Below are 25,073 nucleotides of genomic sequence, written 5' to 3'. Positions count from 1 at the left end.
CAAGCTGACAAGGTCAAACTCTGTCGTTCTGCCCCTGAATGAGGCAGTTAACCCACTGTTCCTAGGCTGTCATTGTAAATAAGAATTTGTTCTTAACTGACAAGCCAAGTTAAATAAAGGTTAAAGAAAACATTTTACAGTGTTTTATGTAATCCAATGGAAGAGAATTATCAACATAACATAAATAAACTTAAACACGACGTCCAATGTTCAATGGACAGCTATCTCGCCTGTCATATTGAAGAAACTGAGCACATACAGGCTACAAATAATATAAGAAAACTGAGTGGGCTAGCTCACCATATTATTCACTTAACTGTTATGCTACCTACAGTACTACAGTAGCAGTTAATGAATTAGTTATTGTTAGTTAGCTTGCCAACAGTCACATAAGCGGGTTTAATTCTCCATAGTCCAGAGTGGTGGTAAACTTCACAGCTACAACATGACTAGGAAGAAGATTTATATTATATGCCATGGATGAACGCCTCGGTTTGAGAGGGAGATTCAAACTCGTGTGACCATCCATTGTCGGTCAGATATTCCATTGACAATGTTGAGGGACCTGAGCTGGTCGTTTGACCCTGTCGTAGCCTTTTCCTTTTCGGCGGAGAACTGCAGATAGGTGAGGAAAGAACAAGATCTCTTTGTCCCCGTATATCACCTTGCCCATAGCCCTGGCTTTCCGCATCACTCGGACTTTGTCTTGAAAGTTGAGAAACTTAATGTTAAGGGCTCAAGGAGAGGGATGGTTTCTCTGGCCTGTAGGAGCAGGAAGCAGATGGGCTCTTTCAACTCATTGGGGCCGGACAACTTTCTGTACCCCTTGCACATTGAAAGAGCACATCAGCCTCTGAGAGAGAGAGAGAAATGCAAGAGAGAGAGCGAGAAATGCCACTGCGTCACCATTTGCCACTTTTTCAAGTAGATTAACCAGTCTCAAATTAGACCTCCTGTGGTGGTTCTCGAGTTTAGTTTTGAAGTAAGATCCGCCACCTGTTTATCCAACTTTTCGGTCGTTGTTTTGACAGTGACGACAGTATCTTCCACCATGCTAATGTGTTCCTCTGCTTCGTCCAAGTGCATGAAGTAGGCTTGAAGGTCACGTTTAACCTCACTAACCCCTGTTAGGACACCTTTGTGTTTTGCGGAAAAGTCCGCCTCATGGCAGAGATTGCTTCCAAAACCCCTTAGTTCTGGTTCTGGTTGTCTACTTTGCTGGTTGTCATGTCGGACTTGTGATGTGAGGAGCTTGTAGGGCTTGCTGGGTTAGTAGAGCTGGCTGAATTAGCAGGGCTAACTGGCCTACCCTGGACCACGTTGTCGATGCGAGATGTTCTTCTTGTTTTAGGAGGACTATGTTTAAGTCGATTCCTAATGGATGTAGATATGCCTGAAATTGTCCAAGAAAATTGGTGTTCATGTTACCAGGATTAAAAATAAGAGATCAAAATAAGTTTAGCCGAAATTGGCAGGAGAGTACTAAAATCCTCCCAGTTCAATGCCATAATATGATGTTTGTGTTTTTTCCCCTTCACAATCTCTATGGGAAAAGTGGTGAAAGGCTCAAGGAATTAATTCCCCCCCTGTAAGGCCTCTGCATCAAGGGTTTGGATTAAACTACTCTTTAATCACACAAAAAAACAGAATATTGGAGAAAAAAGTAGAGTAGAGAGGCAGAACTCAAATAAACAGAATGTTTAGCAGAACCCTGGAGGCATCGTCTTGTCCTCAGGGATTTGAAATTAACTTCTCGCAGCCTTTTGAACTGATTTCTTCTCAAAATCCATTATGGACGTCTCGAGTTGGTTCTGAGAATTTAGGGAGGACTAGCCCTGCTAATGACAGGGAAAGTTTAAACCCCTTCTTCTCATCTAATGTAACAGAGAAAGGACTCATGTGGGAGTTTCTTACCCCTCTGTGAATTTGCCACTGAGGTCAGAAGAAGGGGACATGTGGCTGTGACTTGTGTGGGGGCTGGTTGGTTAGACAAGTGGGTGGGGGCAGGTGGTGTCTGAGCTTGCCACTCCTGTCAGAGAGGAGGTAGAATCTCAGTCAGCAGCCAGGGTAGTAGCAGCAGCACTGCAGACACAACACAGCACAGGGAGGGAGTGGATGGGACCAGCAGCATCCAGTAGAAATGTGTTCACTCAACAGAACCCTGTCTCTGTCTCTGTTCCCCAGGGACCTCAGCAGCAGCATGGATCCCACCATGGAGTATGTCAAGGTAGGAACCCACTCAACCATTACACATATGGCTGAGACACAGGGCTCAACAGGTGTCACTATTGTTTTGTTATCTCACTTTGTTTTTAAACTGATTCAGAAGCGGTCAGAAATATTGAGGTTTGATTCATCACTTATCTGAATGTTTTTTTAGTCAGGACTGACAAGACCAGTCATACAGGTTTATGTTTTCTACCAGACAACAAATACTGTAAGGATATAGTTCAGCTTTTTGAAGTTGATATGACACTAATTCCTACAAAACAGTTGAGACTAGTTTTGTTCACGAGGTCAGTGAAATAGGGCAAGAATGCTAGTAGCGCTCAAGGACCTCTGACACAAGATGTTGATCTGACATCAAGGATATGAAGTGTCTTGGTTTATTTTTCCAGGATTTTAAAGAGATACAAAGAAAGATTAAGACAGTAAATATGTACAGTATATATGGAGAAGACATGATGTGTGTACAGTATGTGTGTGTGTGTGTGTGCACATGTGTGTGTTCGTGTGTTTGAGTTATAAGGCCTGATGATGTCATGTTTTGTAACACACTATTCTTTTGACAAGAGGTTGAACTTTTTGTTCTCCAGACAGGTTGAGCATTCAGTTCCAAAAGTTTCGCTGTGTAAAAGTGTCCTCTTCAAGCTTTGTTTCCTGTGTAGACATCATCTAGTATACCCATTGGTTAGAGAGAAAGGGACATTTGTTTGAAAAGGAGTGAAGATCCAGACGTAGCCCTCATAAGCTCTCAACTGTTACCGCAATGCCACAGGAAAACAGTAGGCAGACAGGAGACTGTAATCACTAGTTTTGTTGTGTTTTGTCTCAGAAGGAGCCACACTGTACTCATCTGTAGCTAAGGAGCTGAGTAACATCTTCAGTGGAGTAACGTCTCTTTGGTTAAAAAGTAGCAGAGACCACTTGGGTAGAAAGGAGTGTCTCTTAGATGGAAACGATGTGGAACACACAATGTTGCATTTCCACCAAGAAGAGAGACATTTCTCTTTAGACTTTTTTGAAATCTAGTGCTCTAAAAGTTTTGTATAGTACATGTTTAAGTAGCTAAGTAACTGATGTTGGCTCTAGCTATAATTCCTCTTTATGTAAGGTTGCTGTGAGCATAAATGATTCTACTCTCTAAGGGGGAGGCTGTCAAGAAGCCTCAAAAGGAAAAGGGCGAGCGAGCGGTGGAAATGTCCTCTGTCTAGTACACTAATCTAATTTCTCTCCAGGCTACGAGGCACTTTGTCTCAGAAATAGGTCAACGTATCGACCAAATCATATTTCCCATTACCTTCACCTGTGTCCCTGCTCACTGTGATTGGGCTTGAGTGGTGACTGAGGTTTGTGTGTTCTGATACCACACGCCCGACAACTCTCTCACTCTCTTTCACACACATGCTCGTTCACCTAGTCCTTCCCTTTTTCCCCTCACCCACTGTCACTAATACCCTGGGCTGCTTGCCTCATACGATAGGATGCTCTCAGGTCAGTGTGAAAAGCAAACATAGTGGTTCTTCACATGCAGGTCAGGAGAGCAAACAGCTCTCATATCAGGTGCCATGGCAGCCTTTCATGAACACACACACAGCTCTGCTACCTCACTAGGGTAGTAGGCAATGTTCCCTATAAGCTGCACCAGCTCCCCTTGGACAGATGAAATATCAGCCCGAGCAGAGATGCACTAGATTGAACTTCCCTTCACTTTATACTATCAACTTTTCACTCTACTGTGGGAATTGTGCTTGAATCAATGCAATGTTAGCCACTTTCAATGTAACATTCGGAAAATAAAACGAACTATGCAAGAGATTTTCTTGTAGGCAGAGCGCAATGGGGTAGGATTCTATTGCATTGACAGGCATGACTCAGGACCTTACTCTACACAGACCAGTGCGCCATAACCAATCATAGGTGCAGTAGACCTATATGCAAATAGCCATTGCCATATATGGATCTGTGCCATTCACTTTGAACTCAATGCGCTTGTTTTGAGATCAAACCAGGGGCTGCATGCAGCCAGCTGTGCACTTTTGTTCATATTCTTTGCTAGTTAGTGAGTTATTAGCCCAGTTATAGATAATTTCTGGTTGCTTCCTACAACAGCAAAACGTTTGTGCATTTCTAGCCATCTTTAGAAGCAAGTCAGGTAAATAGCTTTTTTTGAATAAGCTAAGTAGCCAATAGGCAGAGGGTAGCATCATTTGTCTGATTCTCTGTAATAATGGTGGAAATAATAATAATGTCTTTTATTTTGTAAAGTTGTTTCTTGCATCAAACAACACAACATTTTCAGTCACCAACTTGTCTGAAGGACAAGTGGATAAACAGGTTAATGTCAAGCCCTGCATGTCTCTTTCCAAAGTCTCATGGAATGTTGGCCTTCATTGAACACCACACATTTGCTGCTACTGTAGGCTGAATGATAGAACAGCTGTTCAAATGTTATGGGATGCATTTTTCTCCATTTTGTTGATGGTAGGCCACTCTGATAGGCCTACATTATGATCAAATAGCCACAGTAGCCTACTTGACCACTGTTGAAACTGTAACTTAAAGTGGGTACAGCCTCAGTGTTTACTGTAAACGTATGCCGGAAGTTGCACAACATTTTCTTGTTCAAGTTAGCGCTCAGCAGATCTGAAATTTGCTCAGGTGTCAAAACATCGGTAGTAGGTAGTCCTAACCGCTACTCAGGGCGCTGGTTCAATATGCCTTAGAAAAGAGAAATTGGCCCAAATCAGAAACTCAGTTCTTCAGTCCATTGTTATCTACCCTTTATGTCAAATATGAATTCTGTCACTACCATCCTCATTCATTCATGCTCATTCAGTCACCTCACCATGTTGGAACAGGCAACCACATGGACCACCTCTTCCCTCATTACTAAAAGTGATGATGGAGAGAGCTGCCAGCCTCGTCTGACTAAGGTTGATGACAGAAAGTGTTATATGAGGATGAAACATCCCAAACGCTGAGCCCTGTCCTCATCTCAGCTCACCTCAGAGAGATTACACAGGTGAGGGTGCAACTGAGACCATGCAGGGCCTCATTCTTAGACAAGAGTCATCTATGCCAAGCGCGTACACGTACAGTACCAGTCAAAAGTTTGGACACACCTACTAATTCCAGGGTTTCTATGTGTTATTTCATAGTTTTGACATCTTTACTATTATTCTACAATGTAGAAAATAGTAAAAATAAAGAAAAACCCTTGAATGAATAGTTGTGTCCAAACTTTTGACGGGTACTGTACACACATCTACACGCACGTACACTAACACACACACTAACAAAAACATCAGCCCATCTGTAAATAGCCCATCCAATCTACCTACCTCATCCCCATATTGTTTTTATTTACTTTTCTGCTCTTTTGCACACAAGTATCTCTACTTACACACCATCATCTGCTCATCATCATCTGCACATCTATCACTCGTGTTAATTTGCTAAACTGTAATTACTTCGCTACTATGGCCTATTTATTGCCTTACCTCCTCACGCCATTTGCACACACTGTATATAGAGTCTTTTTTTTCTATTGTGTTATTGACTGTACACTTGTTTTTTCCATGTGTAACTCTGTGTTGTTGTATGTGTCGCACTGCTTTGCTTTATCTTGGCCAGCTCACAGTTGTTAATGAGAACTTGTTCTCAACTTGCCTACCTGGTTAAATAAAGGTGAAATAAAAAAATAAACACACACAGGTACACACACACACAAACTCTGTGGTGAGTATCACTAGATTCAGGGTAGTAAGTGTAGAGTTTCTCCTGTGGTGTTTAACCAACGCTAGAGAGGCCCGACGAAGCACAGCCCGCCTCCAACAGACTCATCCAACTGTGTTATTCTGGGCAGCCACAGTGCAGAGGACAGCAGGAGTACAGCAGACTAGAGCACCTCCTGTTAATATCTCTCCCATTGTTTTTGTTGGAGATCCAGCTGCTGTGTGTGGGGCCTTCCTGCTGAACTCCACTGTCTGGCCCAGGCCTTATATAACGCCCATGATACTTTATCCACTGTTACTGTGAGCTCCACACCTCAACACAGCCCATCCAGGTGTGTTTGTTTTTCCACCCAGCTGGGCCTTAAATGAACAAGCTATTTAAACAACAATGAATGTTTGCCACACATGAACAGGAAACATCAAAGGCCGATGTGCCAAAGTCATTTCCTGTGGGTAGGTGACCCGTGTTGCAACACGGAGCTGGTCAGGGTAATACCCACAATCCTACTGCAACCAACCACTGGGATAGTGGTTTAGGTGGGTGGACTAGAGAGACACAGAATGACTGATTGCTGCACCAGTGTAGCTTCAAACTGTTCTTTGTGAAAGTCTTGTTGTTTTGCCTCCAATTTCACATGGCTACTATCTTCAAAGCCAATCTTGAAGGCGGGAGAGTGGAAATTGTTCAAGAAAGACTCAATGCCTAAAAATACAACTGTTTTGCTGGATGGAGACCAACTTCTCCCTCTGGGAGTGTGTGGTGTTTATGAGAAACAGGTTTTATATCATGGTCATGTGTCTCTACATGGATTACATTGAGATTAACTGTCAGAGTGACTCAGAGACACAGTCACAAAGAGAAAAGGGTGTCAGATGAGGACAAAGGGCCAGGACCTGCTACTCCAGTACTCTTCCGTTCAACGTCTAGTTTTGATTCACAGTCAACTAATGTGAGTTCAACGTGAAATCAACCAAAAAAGTCACCATGTCATTGGATTTAGGTTCAAAGTTGGGTGAAAAAAATTCTATGTGGCCTTACGTTGATGACTTTTTGCAAATCCAATGAGATTTCCACATTGATTCAAAGTTATTTTTGTTAAAATGACTTAGAAACAACGTTGATTGAACCAGTTTTTGCCCAGTGGCTGGAGTGTAGAAGAGAAGAGGGGTATAGCGTGAAAGACTGATTGAGTGACCTAGTGAGAAGAACGGAAAGAGAGAGCATGAGAGTGAAAGAGAAGAACCGGAGGACAAGAAAAGACAGGATGGAGAACATCAGGCCTAGTGGATTGTTTGACCTGTTGGTCTCCCCGGGCCCCCGATGAAGGGATTTCTTTACTTCTTTTCACACGAGGCATTAACACAGCCTCTCTCTCTCTCCTCCTCTTAGAACCGGCTGAACAGTAAGCAGCTAACTGCTTATGAAAGAGCTTTAAAGGGAACAATGGCTCTCTGTTCTTCCTGTGAGATCTCCAGCCCTTGCTAAACACCAGATGAGGACCCTTTGGCCCTCCGTGTGGCCTGCACAGCACAGAACAGCACGCGCAGCCTGCAGAAATACACACAGAAATACACACTATTTGTGACAGGCAGGGTGAGATCTGACAGTCTGACAACTCACCAGACTAGACAGCCTGTATGTAGGATTGCAGTCCTATCATCTTCATCAATACTAAGTAAATGAATTTGCCCAGCACGTAAAACGTTTTCTACTGCAAGGTCAAAGACTGTGGAGTTTAAGTGATCTTGCTGTAGATAAGGAGAATTATGTTGCGTTCAGGGAAATAGCCAGCAGTGTCAATTTCCCGGGGGTTAGAGAGATTGACTTACCAATTTGAAGAAAGAAATTGCCAGAACTGCAAAGACATAAGTTTGGATTTCTCACAATACTTCTAAATAGGAACATTCATACATAATGTGCATATGGTGTGGCTAGGATATGCAGCAAAGGTGTGATTGAGACGGACACAGACAGTTAGCTGCTCCCAGTTAGAGGCAGATGCCAGCAAGATTATGAGGATGGGATCCATCCTTCATCTCTCCCTGTTGCTCCTACCTACAGTGGGCCTACCTACTGTACCTGGCTGTATCCTAGACTAGTTGGAACTAAGTTCTGCCCTTCAGCAGGGTCTTGGGCTGCGTTTACACAGGCAGCCCATTTCTGATATTTTTTTCACTAATTGCATCTCTTGGAAAATGAGATCAGCTCTTTTGACAATAATTGGGCATAAGATCCGAATTGGGCTGTCTGTGTAAATGCAGACACCGAGTCCACAGTTCATACCACAATGTAAGAGAAATGGCAATCTCTAGTGGTTTGATTGAAGTACTACAGTATAATTTATTACACAGCAGAACAGCTGGACAGACAGTATTGAAGTGCACCCATAATTCCAGTCAATCTCTTGATAGTCTGTTCTTCTCTTTTTATTTTCTGGAGTTGAATTAAAAGATGTGCCAATATGCTTTCCAGGGAAATGGTATTTGTGTTATCCATTGTAGTTTCCAAAAGTCTAAAGGACAGACAGACATTACACACAGTTTCTAGATCTTTTAGAAATGACCAAGAGACAAATGTGGATGTTGTATGTGATGTGCTGTAATGGCACACTTGGCACTGGTCAATACTGCTCTTTGGTTCTGTGCCAGCGTTAGTGTTGTGTGTCTCAGCTTTCATCACAGCGTTGTCATCATCAGTGTCACTGACATGCTAAAGGCATTCTGATAAATTAATCACTTACTGATGCTTGGTTGCACACTTCTATCTGGCTCTATATCCATCTGCCTCTATGCTCGTGTCCAAGAATGGTAAAGTAACTGAAATGAATGACTACCGACCCGCAGCACTCACTTCCGTCATAACATCACCTCCTTCCTCCCGAGACACTCGACTCTCTCCACTTCACCTACCGCCCTGACAGATCCACGGATGACACAAACCCCATTGCACTGCACACTGCCCTCAACCACCTGGACAAGAGAAATACATATGTGAGGTTGCTGTTCATTGCCTACAGCTCAGCCTTCAGTACCATAGTGCCCTCTAAGCTCACCACAAAGCTCACAGCCCTGGGACTGAACTCTTCCCTATGCAACTGACAAATGACAGTCCATCATGAGCCCCACAAGGGTGCGTCCTCAGTCCCCTCCAGTACTTCCTGTATACCCACGACTGTGTGGCCTCACAGTTCCAACTCCATCATCAAGTTTGCTGAGACGGGACAGTAGTAGGCCTGTTTACCAACAACGACGAGATGGCATACATGGAGGAGGTAGGTATTCTGATGGTGTGGTGCCAAGTAAAAAACCTCTCCCTCCACATCAGCAAAACAAAGGAGCTGATTGTGAACTTCAGGAGGAACCAGGTGGGGCACGCCCCCATCCTCATCAACGGGGCCGCCGTGGAGACGGGGAAAAAAACTCACATTCCTCGGCATACACGTCTCAGCGGAGCTGAAATGGTCAAACCACACAGACACCTCAGCCACGGGCTGTTCTCCCCGCTTCGATCACTCAGACGTGGGCAGAACAGGAGCATCATGGCTAAAACTAACAGACTGGCCAATAGCTTCTACCCCCAGACCATCAGACTGCTGAACAGCCACCACTAGTCAGCTACCTGCTCCTCCTGCCTCCCCGGACTTCCTCGAGTTGAGTTCCTCATCCTACACATGCACTGTTTGTTTGCGGTTGTATTTGCTCTGTTTCCAGTATCTTCTGTCTGTTTTGTCTTACATAGTTTTTTGTTGTTAAATAACAATTTGTTCTTAGTTGACTTGTCTGGTTAAATAAAGGTGTAATACAATTCAAATGATGATACAGGTCAACTGGATGTCAGTCAAAAGTAAAGAATTCTGAGTTGGCTGTTCCTCCATTCCACTTGTCTAGAGAAATAAATGTGTGTATTTTGGGAGGTACTTTACTTAAAGCTGGTAATTTGAAGCTTGTGAAAACTCTCTAACAGGTTCCTCTCTTTCCCAGGGGCAGGCAGTCTTCTGGGGTTTTAATGAAAGCAATTAACTTGTTTGATGCGTTTCCTGCGGGAAAGCATTTCTGCACTGTGTAGAGAAGAGGGAGTGCCAGCCTGCTTTCCCTAATGTCTTTGTTTACACTTTATGAGCTTTTCGGAGGCAGGGGAATGGAACCCAGCCGATAGATAGCCAACTGTTTGCATTTCTTAATGGCTCTTGGGTAATTACACTCCCGCACTCATTGGATCTCCTGACCCTTTCCCAGTGCGGTTACAACAGGAGTTTTTTGTTCTTACAACAGATTTATGAATGGTGCAAGACAGAGATGACCACTTAAAACTATTATACAACATGAAAACAAAGCACATGGATGACTGATTTGTCCTGTAGAGCCCCAGATGTGCTCCAGATGCATATTGGAGATAGATGGAGTAGAAGAACATACTTAATAGAGTATTCACTTTACATAGATTCAAAATGGCAGATTTTTTTATTTTTTTTGACATTGTGTAAATGGATGAGCAGCAGTATGTATTGCAGTCATTCACTGTCACACATCTACATCATTAGGTCAGTCGGTTCTCACTCCCCCTCACCTGTAGTTGGACCGTATCTCTGATTCATAGGGATGAAGCAAGCCAGTCCTGTGAGGCTGTATCTAATGATTGCTATAGTATATTTTCATCCGTCTAGTAATCTGGCTTTTTTCCCACATTTTTTTTTAACCTTTATTTAACCAGGCAAGTCAGTTAAGAACAAATTCTTATTTTCAATGACGGCCTAGGAACAGTGGGTTAACTGCCTGTTCAAGGGCAGAACGACAGATTTTGTACCTTGTCACCTCTGGGATTTGAACTTGCAACCTTTCAGTTACTAGTCCAATGCTCTAACCACTAGGCTACATGCCGGTAATAGGCTGTAAGTTTCCCTAAAGCTTTTTCAACGGACAACCTAATTAAGCTGGATTTTACCGCTCACACATTAGGATGTCAGCTGATGTCATGGTATTGGAGGTCCAACCAAACATTCCCTGGACAGCTGAGAGCCCAACACTAATAAAATGTGGTTGGTCAATTCCTGTAGTTGTTGGAGTGGTTGACATTCCACTCTGTCGGCATTACTTGGGCAGTTGACAAAAAGGGGTTCTGTGTCAAATCAAATCAAATGTTATTTGTCACATGCGCCGAACACAACAGATGGAGACTTGACTGTGAAATGCTTAATTACGAGCCTTTTTCCAAACAATGCAGAGCTAAAAAGTATGAAAATGAGCTAATAAAAATAGAAAATAGTAACAATAAATAACAATAACGAAGCTACTGTATATACTGTACAAGGAGTACCAGTACTGAGTCAATGTGCAGGGTTACGAGGTAATTGAGGTAATATGTACATGTAGGTAGGGGTAAATGTAATTAGGCAACAGGATAGATAAAACAGAGTAGCTGCAGCATATGTGAAGAGTGTGAAAATGTGTTTGTGTGTGGCGTCAATATGCATGTGTGTGTGTGTGAGCATATGTATATATAGTGTGTGTGTGTGTGTCAGCCATTTGGTAGCCATTTGATGAACCGTTCAGCAGTCTTTGGGGTAGAAGCGGTTCAGGTGTGAACAGAGTGAACAGTCTATGACTTGGGTGGCTGGGGTCTTTGACAATTTTCCAGACCTTCTTCTCACACCGCCTGGTATAGAGGTCCTAGGTGGCAGGGAGCTCTGCCCCAGTGATGTACTGGGCCGTCCGCACCACCCTCTGTTGCGCCAGTGTGGCTCAGTCGGTAACAGTGTTCACAACATCAAGGTCTTGGGTTCAATTCCCTGCAGGATCCACCGACATAATATGTACGCAGTCATGGCCCTGTAAGTCATTTGGGTAAAAGCACCTTCCAGTGCCATTGCTTTCTAAGGAAGAATACAGTCTTCTGGACATGCTCAGTTATACTCCAACCATCTCTCTGACTGAAGATAAGTGGCCTTAGCATTGAAGGACACAGAGACATTGCTCTGACCCCAGTGAATATGTATCTTGTCACTCATCACTACTCCTGCTTCCCTCCTGGCTCCACATCTGTGTACTACTACATTCTGCTCAATGGTTGTTCAGAGAGACAAATTAAATATAGACTGAGAAACCAGATCATTTGCCTATTTCTCTGTTCAACAACTATGTCTGACCGACTTAGTATTAGATCAAGTATGAAAAAAAGCCCTCCACAGTTCAAAACAGCAGTGTGTTAAAAGAACAGAAGAATCACACATGATGTTGATGGTGGCAGTGTTAATCAGAGCAGCACTGTTGTTAGGGTACCGGGCTTCAGAAGAACACACAGGAGCTTCTCCCCTCCCTCTAAACTCAGCCAGTGGTAAGGGGGCTGCAGGGGTTAGTCCTGGTAGAGGCAGTAGAGGCAGTGCCCTCCAAGCTGGCTCTGACTTTATTAGTGGGAAAGCAAGATCACATGGAGTTTCCACCGCTCCATACATGGAGCTCCGGGACTGCGTGAAGCAGCATGGATTAGTGTGTTCACCGTGTAGAGCACAGACAGCAGGGCTGCTTAGACTGAAAAGGAGACGAGAGAGAGCCACAGAGTAAGGTGCTGCAATGCTCACCCCCTCGGTGTGACAGAGGTGAAGGCTAATTGAGAATCTCTGTGCTTTTTTCATGCCAAGATTTGTTTGTGAGGCCGTTTTTGCGAGTTAACCGAAAGGTGCGAAGGATGTCAGAGAGATGCAACGTTCTGAGTACCTTGACTGCAGCCCTGTGCTGCTTCTACCAGAAGAGCTCCGTCATCAGGGCCAAGGTGAGTGACGTCATGCCACTGTTTGTGTCACACGGTCATCAGTCAGCATTCACATCATAGCCTACTGTGTGTTCTCATAGTCAGTGTCTTGTATGTTTTGAAACCAGGTCATCTTATCTGCCTGCACCGAATTTCCTGGAATTACTTCTGTATTTTAGTGAAAGGAAACATGAATCAAACCTGGAAAAGGGCTTTGATTCATCCTCTGTAATCTTATTCTAAGCTTTCTTTGGGCAAACAGGCTTAGCCAATGGTAATGTAGATGAATCATCAGTTGCTCCTTTAAAAAGAGGCTTTATCCTTGATCCCTTACTGTAGCCTGAATGTTTGGGTGTGATGAATGTGCCCTCTGGGCTGTGTGAGTGCTGAATGTCGTTTTGGGGGGAGCTTTCTCCTCTGTATTGACTAGTTAATGTGGGTTAGAGTCTGTCACTGTTGTGGGATGGAGATAACTTTTAATTGCTCTCTGTGTTTTTCTATGCTCTGTGCTGCCTGGCACATGTGTCTGAGTGAAAGCTTTAAATAGCCCTGTTAGTCAGTGCTGGTTGTTTTTTTCCTCCCAGATCAGACCTGCTGTTTAGATATTTTCATTATAGTAAGTGAAGAGCTCAGCCAGACATCCCATTCCATGTGACGACTTATGGGAGTTGGAAAGTGATGCTACGTGTGTGTGTGTGTGTGTGTGTGTGAGAGAGAGAGACACTATGCTCTTGGACTATAAATGTGTGAGAGCTCATCTGTATAATCTGTGTATTTGATTTAGAATGTATCTCACAATCCACTTAAGTTATTAATGATATTCTTAACTTTTCTTTGTTTGAAGTATGGCTTTGATATTCCTTTGTAATATGTCCCATTGAAAGTGGTCTGTCCTTTATGACATCAGGGGGAATTGTTACAGTGGCATTAAGTGAATTGGATGGTGAGGCTGGAAAGAGAGAGACACTACAGTATATCTGTCCCAACAGTGTTATAGAAAGGCCCTATATCTGTCCCAAGAGTGTTATAGAGAGGCCCTATATCTGTCCCAACAGCGTTTATGGAAGTGACACAGGCCTGTAACTTCAGAAGGGGCAAGGGGGTCATGAGATGGACCAAAATACTGACATTATTAATAGCCATTATCAGTTATGCCAATTATTTGTGGCTGGCTGAAGAATGACATATACTGTAGGCCTATTCTGTACAGTACAGTACTTACAGAGACACCGTGTACACAGTGTGTAATACAAGTGGGTTGTAAAAATTGCCTTAACAGATAAGCTTCAAATGAGTTGAAAGGCTTAAAGGAAGTGACTTTTCCCTGGAGGTCTACTGCCCCAAAGCTCATCAGTGTTAACCACAGTGAGATCAGGCCCTCACCCCCAGTCCTCCTCCTCATCATCATAATTATCATCTACATCTATGCTGGCTCTCACACTCGTCCATCACGTAGGGCTAGTGATCCCTCCATCCCTATTTCTTTCTCGATCCATCATTCTCTCTCTCTTTTCTTTGGTGACCCTCTCTCATCACCCACAGTGGAGAACGGCATGTTTCGTACAAGTCTATGATTAATCTGATTCTATTATTTTAAGGAGAGATATTTGCCCCAAAATAGCCCACAGTTTGTTGCTCCTGGAGTCTGGCTGTTTGGGCCCAGCGGACCCTAGAGAGTCCAGATAGTCTGTTAGCTTAGACATTGGCTCTGTTTTGTTTGGCCCAGGCTTAAAATAGTTCCATGTAAATACCTGGTTCGGACACGCTAGTCTGTGTGTCGGGGTCACAGGGGGTAACACAGTGGGCAGTGTTGGGCTCTGGTGCATGGAGCCATTAAAGAGGGAGAATTATTGCCTGACGGATTCACTCTGAATTGAATTCCGCTGCTCTGTCGATCGCTACATACATTCAGTCTGAATCTCCCATCCTAGAAGTTGATAATGTCATCAGGCTGGCTCTGGGACCAATCCGAATGGTCACAATGCGTTCGCATTCTAGAAATTCTAGGCAAATCCAGACTCATCGTGGAGAAGAAACATCAGTTTGGCCAGAACGATGTGGATGGGTAGCCAAGTAAGGAGAATTACTCTGGGGCCTGTGCTATGTGCTAGCTACTGAAAGACATCTCACTCATTTCCTCTCCATTAAAACAACACCCAGCAGCGGCTTAAGCACTAATAAAGGACCCAGGCAGCTCAGCAGCACAGCTGGGAGTGGAGGACAGCCATGTCGCTCCAAGGAGCTGTACTGTATGCTGAGGGTGCAAACACCAAGGTCAGAGTAGTAGTGCTAAGCAATTATTGTTATTTTTCAGTTTTTAAACAATTCAATTATTTGAATTCCATTTCATTAAAAAAAAATTCTGTGAGCTCGATGTGCAGTTTCTGTAGAGACCAATTAGATCAAGCCTGAATTGGCGATGTAGTAGGGAGTTGTATTTTCCAACAGGCCAATATTCTACATAGTTTAGCGCAGAAAACATGGTAATTAACTACAATGACCATAATCCATTGCGCCGCTTAAACTTGTCCGGTCTGTGTATAGCAGATAGGGAGACTGAGAAGCGAGAACGAGCAATCGAGAGGGATAGAAAGCAGTTGCTTCAGGAGTCTGAAAATACATGATCTAAGTGATTGATAGTTACTATTCAGCAGTCATAAGAGAGTGCCTTATTTACTTTGAAGAACTACTAAGATAGTGATTTTGTCAGACAGCATAGGCAGCAGCTCTACAGAGATGAGATGATGACTTTATGATGGTTAATACGTGTAAAGTAATAATGGGTAGTCACTACCATCATGGGACTTTTATTCATTGTTTTATTCTGTGTTGTTACAGCATTCAACCCACATAATGCGTAGAGCTTTTAATGCAATGGGCGCAGTGGATTGCTGTGGGGGAGCACAGCAATCCTATATTTATATTTTTATTATTTTTAGTTTTAATCCCAGCCCCTGTCCCCGCAGGAGGCCTTTTGCCTTTTGGTAGGCCGTCATTGTAAATAAGAATCTCTTCTTAACTGACTTGCCTAGTTATATAAAGGTTAAATAAATAAGTAAACATAAGAGAAAAGCCTCTGGAAGGTGCTGATTTAACACAGCCAAGGTGGACACAAAACCCCACATTCTTCTACTCCATCTAAACAATGAGGTTTTACAAATACTTCCAAATGGCAAAAAAAAAAACTCAGAAGGAAGGCTTTCATCTTTTAGACAAAGTGACGAATTAGAAGAAGTACAACCGATCAGAACAACGCCGCTTCAGAGAAATGTGGACTTTAAAGCAGCAATCAGCAGTTGAAACAATAACAAATTGATTTTCCTGCCCCTGTTTTGAGAAAAAGGTGAGGGATGAGGCTGGAGAATTGTAAACACTGTCAAATTCATAGACAGAGCTATGGATTCATGGACTGACCATCCATGAAATCAAAAGGATAGTTTTAACCATGTTTTGAGGCTAAATAGTGTAGTGTGTGTTTACATTTACTTTGTTTACAAACATTGGAGTAAAATAAGCTTATATGGTGGGATCTGATGGGGTACAACAGTTGAACTAGCACATGAGGCATTGATAAGTTATTTTCTTGAAGGATCAATGGGTACATATAATTCCAGAGGGATGTAGCAGCTACAGATTGCCCCTTTAAGGCTCATGTCCTCTCCTCCATATCCATCACTTCGCATGCTTTCCTGTGTGGATGTGTCCTGTTTCTGGACATTATATTACCAGTGTATTGTTGTGGATAGACATGGCCATGGAGCCCAGTTGTCGTAAACAGGTCAAGAGATAATGGAGGGTGAGTGGACTGCAGCAGGTCTCCCGAGGGGCCTCAGACAGAGATAGGATGCCCTGATGGTCCTATCAGTTTACCCCTACACAGGAAGGGTGAGCCCACATAGCAAATCACAGATGAGAATGATAGAAAGGCCATGAAAGACCACTAAATATTCCCCCCTTTTCCTTAACCTCTGTAGCGCAGTGTCCTTCTCCCCCCATCTCCACAGGAAACTCAGTAATCACCCACAGGGTTGATGTTCTGAGGGAACATTCTGGCTATCACATTTCTGTGACAAACGTTGGATGTATACTAGGCCATTGGTATTAAAGGTCCCCCTGGGTTCAGCTCCACATGTAATCCTAAATCTGCACTGCCAACTGACTAGAGTTTCAACCATTTAGGCCAGTGTTTCCAAACTCCAGTGCCTCCAACAGCACACATGTTTGTTGTAGCCCTGGGCAAACATACACAATTTAATTAATTGAGGGCTTGATGTTTGCTGACAAGTTGAATCAGGTGTGCTTGTCCAGGGCTTTAATAAAAATGCGTAGTGTTGGGGGTTCTTGAGCACTGGAGATGGGAAACACTGATGTTTACTGATGTATTCTACAGGGTTAGCAATGCAAGGACCGGGATTAGGAATAAGAAATCGTTATTTCCAAGCGGTCATTATCTCCAAGCGGCTTATGATGGTTCTGTTAACTAGAGGGACTGGAGACTGACTGAATGAATGGGCCGTCTGCTTAAAAGGGACATAAAAATGTTCTACTTCATATTCATCATCGTCTATGGGCTCCCGAGTGGCACAGCAGTCTAAGACACTGCATCTCAGTGCTAGAGGCGTCACTACAGACCCGAGTTCGATTTCAGGCTGTATCACAACCGGCCGTAATTGAGAGTCCCATTGGGCAGGGCACAATTGGCCCAGCGTCGTCCGGGTTCGGGTTTGGCCGGGGTAGGCCGTCATTGTAACAGAATTTGTTCATTAACTGACTTGTCTATATAGAGGAAGATTAGTGTTTCCAATGACATAACCAATTAGTAGGCAATGCCTACTCACAATTGGTTAAAAATCACATGATACACACTGATGTCATTGGAAACACTAATCTTCCTCTGTCCTTTTATACTACAAAACATAGAAATGCGGCATTTTCACATGTTGATGTTGGGGTGCTGCTGGGGATGATGAATATGAAGTTGAAAATGTGTGAAGTTTCCCTTTAATAGCAGCCTGACCCTAGGGTACACTGAGCCCTGTGTTGCCATCTCTGTGTGCACAAAACATCTGGCTATCACCTTCCTAATATTGAGTTGCGCTGAGCCCTTCAGTAAGGCCATTCAACTGCCAATGTTTGTCTATGGAGATTGCATGGCTGTGTGTTTGATTTGATGGACCTGTCGGCAAAGGACGTGGCTGAAATTTGAAGGGGTATTTATATCAGTATATAAAATACACTATATATACAAAAGTATGTGGACATACCCCTTCAAATTAGTTGATTTGGTTTCCCCATCTGGCATTCCAATGCCAAACCTCACTAACGCTCTTGTTTCTGAATGGAAGCAAGTACCCGCAGCAATGTTACATCTAGTGAAAAACATGTGAGAAGTGTGGAGACTGTTACAGCAGCAAAGGGGGGACCAACTCCACATTTGAAGAGCAGGTGTCCACATACTTTTGGTCATGTAGTGTATGTACAGTATATATATATATATATATATATATATATATAATATTATATTCTGAGAAATCAATGATACTCACGAGATGAATATGGGGCAAGGTCCTGGCTGTTCACAATCATCTTGTCAAAGACAAGGGCCAGCGGTCCCTAGTAAGCTAGATCCCGGTTAAAACCCAGAGAGATTACTAATAACAAACCGCTACAGAAACCATCATCTGGAGCAGGGGGGGAGGGGCCAGCTCTCTGAGGAGAACCCAGTAAACTCTTCACTATTTCCTCAAGTCAATAAATCAGACAATGAACCTCAAGCATTTCCAGTAACTCACAGCCCTCAGAACAAACAAACAATTATCGCCCGTGTTCATCTGGAAGGATGAAACTTTTGTCACTGTCCTGCTGTGTTTGCCTCTGTATCATTCTGGGGGTTGTGCTATTTAGCTAGTAATCTGGGTGAAGATGAAGGTGACACCACTTAACTGTTTTAGGGAATGGTAGTCAGGGTAATGTGACTGAGCCCAGCCAGAGATATGTACTTGACACACTCATGATTGAGAGTCAGCCTAATATGGATGGGTGCTTTCCAAGGTGATGACATGGACAGTAAAGGGAAGGCCTTTAAAAAGCAACCACATGATCAGTCAAACAAATGTGTGAACATGCCGGCATAATGTGTGCAGCGCTGAACAATATAAATGAGCAGTTTATTAAAAGCAAATGACATTTAGTTGATTGAATGCATGTAGTTACCCTGAAGGATTAACTATGGCCATCGTATCATCAGGCTCCTCAGAAGTAATTATACCGGAGCTATTTTAAAACTCAGGTTAAGAGTTGATTGCCTCCAGCTAAGTGGACCAGGGCATGCTGTAATTCCCCAGCATCATAAAGTGGTGCCTCAGTGCTGTTGAAAAGCCAGGAAATGCCAAGAAAATGTACTTCAGTTGGCGCACCACTATAAAACACCCTTAAATCAACAGGGCTAAGTGTCAAGGAGAGGGAGAGGAGGAACTCTGTGAGTTTGGAAGGAGGTTGAAGGTCTTCGGTAGTATTATGTAATGAATTGAAAAAAAGTAAAGACTGAAGTAAACACAAACAGCTCCTTGATAGATGCTTTTCTTAGGCTGCTGTGTGAATATGGAGCACCTGGTAATTTTAAGGTTGAGCGGTGCTGGCTGGGCCTGAAGGCCTCTAAAGACTGTTGACAACAGAGAGAGAGAATGCCTGCCTACCCTGCCACGGCGTGGCCGCCCATCCTTCAGTACAATGCCAGTGCCATCAGTGGTTATTTCAGTCTGTGCTCGCCTGCCCAGGCCTGCGATTGTAAGCCTCTATGGCTGACGTGTATATATACTCAGAGGAGATAGTGATATTTACATTACATCATTGACATACAGTAGTGGCCATGCTATGTTTGCTTACTTTTCTGTGGTATTGTATGTAATATTGCATTGCACACTATTCAGGCCTAGCCAGGGGTGCATTTTTTTATTGCAGGTTGACATTTATTGTAATGAATCTTGCCCTGGAGGCAGAACTTAACGATTTCAGCCAGGTGGGCCAGCTGCAAAGTCAAAATTGGATTTATCGTAAAAAATCATGAAAACTCAAATTTGCTTTTGGGTCAGGTTTTCGAGTTAGAAGTGTGGTTAGGGTCAAAATGAAATTGTATGGCTTTGTGGCTGTGCCAGCTAGTGACCATTCTGCAGAGATGCCTCCAGGGCAAGATTCATGACAATAAATGCCAACCTGCTTTTTTATTTCACTCGTCATAACTCAGTTCAAGGAAGGACCCCTGGGGGCACACACCAGAGTCATGCAATGACACAGTACAGCTCTGACACATACCACACATACCCTTCTGCAATGGTGAAACGGTTTCACCCTGTCAGCATATCCATGGAAATAGCATGATGCCTGTAAGCCTGTGACAGAGGCTAATGCCAGAGCCAGAAATATGACTTTGGTTGATATTTCAGGACAGTGAAACACTACACTGAACTCCATGCTTATCCTATAATATTCTCTATTCTCACTGGATGGCAATACTCTGACAGAGCCACACAGGGAGGTTGTGATGCACAGCAGGGCATATCCAAGAATTGATTGATTTGATTGACACACGGGCATTCATGTTATACAAGTACGTTATAGTTAAGCAATAAGGCCCAAGCGGCTGTGGTATATATGCCATTATAAACTGAGTGGGTCGAGCTCTGAATGCTGATTGGCTGACAGCCATGGTTTATCAGACCATATACCTTGGGAATGACAAAACATTTATTTTTACTGCTCTAATTACATTGGTAACCAGTTTATAATGGCAATAAGGCACCTCGGGGGTTTGTGGTATTTGGCCAATATACCTCCGTGTTGTGTCGTGCATAAGAACAGCCCTTTAGCCGTTTATAATTGATCAGCTCTCATTGAGTACACACAAGTGATCAGAACAGAATGATTTTCAGCCCCCTAGAGCAGATTTTTCTCCATGTAACACTCTCTCAGACCATCAAAGGGCCTGGTATAGGATAGATACCATACTCAACACTGGAGTTACAGTATATAACATCCATCAGGACTGTGTTACCATATGGACCAAAATCTTGTCTCTGACCATTCGGAATAATCTTACCATAACCTTACCATTAGCTGTGACTTCTAGACTTGTAGCTGTCAAGGACACAGGCCACCAATATTATCTAGGATCTCATGCTCTGTCCAGGGTGTTTGTGTGTGTGCAGGCACACTCGTGCGTGTTTTTGTGTGTATGTGCGTATCCACAGTAAAGCAGAGTGAAGGCCTGCCAGCTCAAAGGATGCAGTGTAGGAAGAATATTAACTAATTCTGTCATGACACAGACAGATCTTGTGTGCTTCACATACATTGCTCACCATTCTAAGTTCAGCATGTATGTCTGTAAGGGGGGTGGGATTTGGGATGCTTTCTCATGTTGTACGGGTTCAGTCTCAGTCGTCTGTATCCTCACTTGAGGAAGTCTCTCTCCCGCTCTCTCTCATAATTATTCTGAGACTTGCCTTTGAAACACATGAAACCTATTTAATCTGATGAGCAGCAGGCCCACTGTCTCCCCAACAGGTCTAATAAGATCTATACAGATATATAAAGCAGCAACCCGTAGCTAAATTAGCTCTCTGGTAAAACAAATAGCGCCATATTAACTCATGCTAGAGTTTCCCATGCTTACCCCCTCCACCCCCCTCCTGACAATATAAAACCATTTCCTGGAGCCTTAATTCAGTTTTAGTTGGCATATAATTCAGTCGACCACAACATAAAAAACTGAAATTTACAGTCCTTCAAATGTTCTCTCTGGGGACAAGGGTGAGTGCAGCCTAACAGATTTAGCCCTAGGTTAAACAGTAGTAGCAAATTGCCTGTTAGGAGCAGCACAATACAGTGTCTGCTTCTGTAAGTGGTCAGTGAAGCCAAACACTGTGCATTCTGAACATTCTGAACAGTTAGCCAATGTCAAGAAGGCCTCATGCTATTTTAGTTGGGGACAAATGGGTGTGTTCCTGTCCCATTCCTTTAAAGGGAAAAACAGAGCTTTATGAAGAGTTTCTGTACTCAAGGCTATTGTTGGTGATGTCAATATCCGCCATAAATACCATTGTTTTAGTGTGCAGGGACAAAGACAGCACTAGGTAAGTACGGTTAATGCATTAGAAAACCAAGTATAATATTGGTTACTGCAGGAAGGTATTGAGTTGATGGAACACAATAATCCTTCAGGTCATTGCTCACCCTTAGGGCTGATGCTGAATTGCCAGTCAACTCCCTCCCCCCCACAACATTTCTTTATGATCCAGGTCTTGGCAGCCCCTTGTAATGCTCAAATTGTGTTTTGGAAAGATGCAGATTGGGTGCCAACATCCCAGAAGAACACAATGGCGACAGTACTTTCCCCCAGTCTAATTCTGCCTGCCATCTCCAGGGGGTTGGTTTAAAAAGCAGCAGAGTTTTAAAACATTGTTGTTGTTCTGGGTCTAACGGACCTCTAGTTAAAAAAGTGGAAAACTGATGCTCGGTTCAACCCCACAAGTTGCGCCACTGGAGTGAAATGTCATTATGTCTCCAGAAGTATTACGTCTAACTCAGTACGACATATATTACGGGCAGACAGAGAAGTTGTGCAACAGACCAACCCTTTTATAATGCGTTTAGAAAATATAAGCCAAAGCAGGAAGACAGTGTGGAGGGGGAGTCTATTGATTGTGAAAGAGGATTTCCTCAAAGCAGGACTGAGAAGAGTCTCTGTATTATCACCCTGAGAGGTATTTCCTGGCAGGAACCTGCTATGATAGATGAGGTCATCCCATGTCCCCTTTTTGCTATATGACTGACACAATGTGTGTTTTGAACTATGCAAGTAGACTGTAAATCCTAGTGTGAATCACAGCAGCCTGGCATAGTGGACTGTGTGTGTATGAGTGTTTGTGTCACTGAATTCAGGTGAGTGTGTTGTTGCTCCACCCGGAGGCCTCTTTCTGGGGCAGAACAAGGCAGAGGGGCATGGCAACAAGGCCAGGATATGACACAGCAGTCAAAGCAGAGGCAGGTAGAGCCCTCGGCCAATTGGAGTCTTTGGCATAGTGTATCTCTGGGAAGTTACAGCCCAGGAAACAAAGAGGGGAGGAGAGCTCTGTATGACACATGCATACACAGAAAAAAAGACGAAGAGGGAGAGGGAGAGAGAAAAATAAAGTGTGTGTGAGAGGTAGCTAGAAACAGTAGAGGGAGAGTTATATTACAAAGGTTTACCGGTACATAGACAGACCAACAGATAGATGCAGACAGCCAGTGCAGTGCACACAGTGTGCACCCTCAGTACAGCAACCATGTCTGTGAGGATACCAGTACTGAAAGAGCCTGTTCTTCCTGTCTATGTGCAGTTCTCCAGGGACAAGTACATCATGGAGGGCCCACCGGAGAAACTACGCAAGGAGCTGGAAGACGAGCTGAAACTGGGCAGTGAGGAACCACGCAGCCACGCCTGGTACCATGGTGCCATCCCCAGACAGGTAAAAAAAAACAACACAAAAAACACTCTCTCTTTTTCTCTGGAGGGACAACTCAGCTGCCTGTTTGCCATGCCTGTTTGCCATGCCTGTTTGCCATGCCTGTTTTAGAGTCCAATGATTTAGCTTGAGTCAAAGGATTCTTGAGAAAGTATTTTTTTTGTGGCCGGCGGCACATGCTGGCTCTTTGTGAAAGAGGATATTTAAATAAAGAGATGGAGCTAAGAGAGGCTTACTGTGAAACACGACCAGCCCAATGAAAGCATGCAGAGGGGAGGGGTTCCTCTGTTGCCAACAGCTACGGTCGGGTGTCCAGTTGCACACTGATTTCATTCAGGGGCCTGTCACTCCCACCCTGTGGAGGAATCACAGCACTGGCGCTCTGAAAACATGGCAACCATGCAAAACCTTGCATACCCACGCAGAGCAGGACAGCTGGCCAGACAGACACGTTTCCAAGCTCAACCAAAAATCTCTGTAATGACATCCAACACAATGCTTTGTTTGGTCACACTGGAGTATTATGTGAATGGAGTCAGGGAGCTCAGACACTTTGGCAGGCAGCTCTTGTCATAAATATGTGAAAACTCCCAGTGACTAGAGGTTTCTAGAGGGGATCTGTGTCTCTTTCATGTGGACTGAAGAGTAAAAGCTACATGGCTGAGGGTCTGGACTTAGGAGGGGGCTGTGACAGTGTGACAGATCCCTGCCCTCTGACAACTAGCGCAGCAGTGTTCAACTATTACCCTAGGAGGTCAGGAGCCTGTTGGTTTTCTGTTCTACCTGATCATTAATTGCACCCACCTGGTGTACCAGGTCTAAATCAGCCCCTGATTAGAGGAGAACAGCAGAATTAAAAACACAGTGGAACTGGCTTTGAGGTCCAGAGTTGAGTTTAAGGGCTCTAGGGGCTGAGCCTAGTTTTGAACACAGGGATGTAAAGTCTGAGGAGTGTTAGTGATGAAGACCCACCTCAACACCCAGAGCTCAGCTCAAATAAGTGCTTGTACACAGAGTAGTAAAATCAGAGACTGTGTTTTTTCCTATGATTCACTCTCAGGCAACAACTTGTCTGAAACTGGTTGAGCCAGATCAGAATCAGACAAATAAGGACAAGTCAACAACGGAAATAAGTATTTATCTTGACAGGTCTGTTCTACAGCACTGGCTATAGTAAGTCCATTAGGATGTGTGAGGCTCAGTGACAAAAGGGCAGACTCACTGTCAGTTTGACATACTGTGGCTGAATGGTTCATTGAAATGGGCTTCATTTCAACCTTGTGCTTTCATCAGTATCTCACTAAGAGCTTGTCACTGAGAACTTGTCAGTGTGAACAGAGCGGCGCTGACACACACTTAGTAGTGAAAGCTCAGGCCACAGCGCTCGGTCCATGAACCCCAGCCTCAGCACACACACACAGAGCTCGGTCCATGAATCCCAGCCTCAGCACACACACACAAAGCTCGGTCCATGAACCCCAGCCTCAGCACACACACACAGAGCTCGGTCCATGAACTCCAGCCTCAGCACACACACACAGAGCTCGGCCCATGAACCCCAGCCTCAGCACACACACACAAAGCTCGGTCCATGAACCCCAGCCTCAGCACACACACACAGAGCTCGGTCCATGAACCCCAGCCTCAGCACACACAAAGCTCGGTCCATGAACCCCAGCCTCAGCACACACACACAAAGCTCGGTCCATGAACCCCAGCCTCAGCACACACACACAGAGCTCGGTCCATGAACCCCAGCCTCAGCACACACACACAAAGCTCGGTCCATGAACCCCAGCCTCAGCACACACACACAGAGCTCGGTCCATGAACCCCAGCCTCAGCACACACACACAAAGCTCGGTCCAT

At 44.0% G+C, this 25,073-nt stretch overlaps 1 protein-coding gene across 3 annotated transcripts in view; it reads left to right on the top strand.

Annotated features, from left to right (window-relative positions):
- The window catches only part of LOC109882207 (breast cancer anti-estrogen resistance protein 3), an 82,908-nt gene that overhangs the window by 48,747 nt on the left and 9,088 nt on the right, over nucleotides 1-25,073 (top strand). For 2 of the 3 annotated variants that reach the window (XM_031833344.1, XM_031833345.1), the window contains 2 exons: nucleotides 2,185-2,227; nucleotides 23,079-23,207. In XM_031833344.1, the coding sequence (XP_031689204.1) occupies nucleotides 2,185-2,227; nucleotides 23,079-23,207 (172 nt within the window). Of the gene's footprint in view, nucleotides 1-2,184; nucleotides 2,228-12,367; nucleotides 12,724-23,078; nucleotides 23,208-25,073 lie in introns of those variants that run through there. The other variant, XM_020474291.2, reaches the window with a different exon arrangement.

This window comes from Oncorhynchus kisutch, linkage group LG10 (assembly GCF_002021735.2).
Source record: "Oncorhynchus kisutch isolate 150728-3 linkage group LG10, Okis_V2, whole genome shotgun sequence".
NCBI classification, from domain to species: Eukaryota; Metazoa; Chordata; class Actinopteri; order Salmoniformes; family Salmonidae; genus Oncorhynchus; species Oncorhynchus kisutch.
The sequence above is the reverse complement of the archived record's forward strand: the minus strand, read 5'-3'. Positions and strand labels throughout refer to the sequence as shown.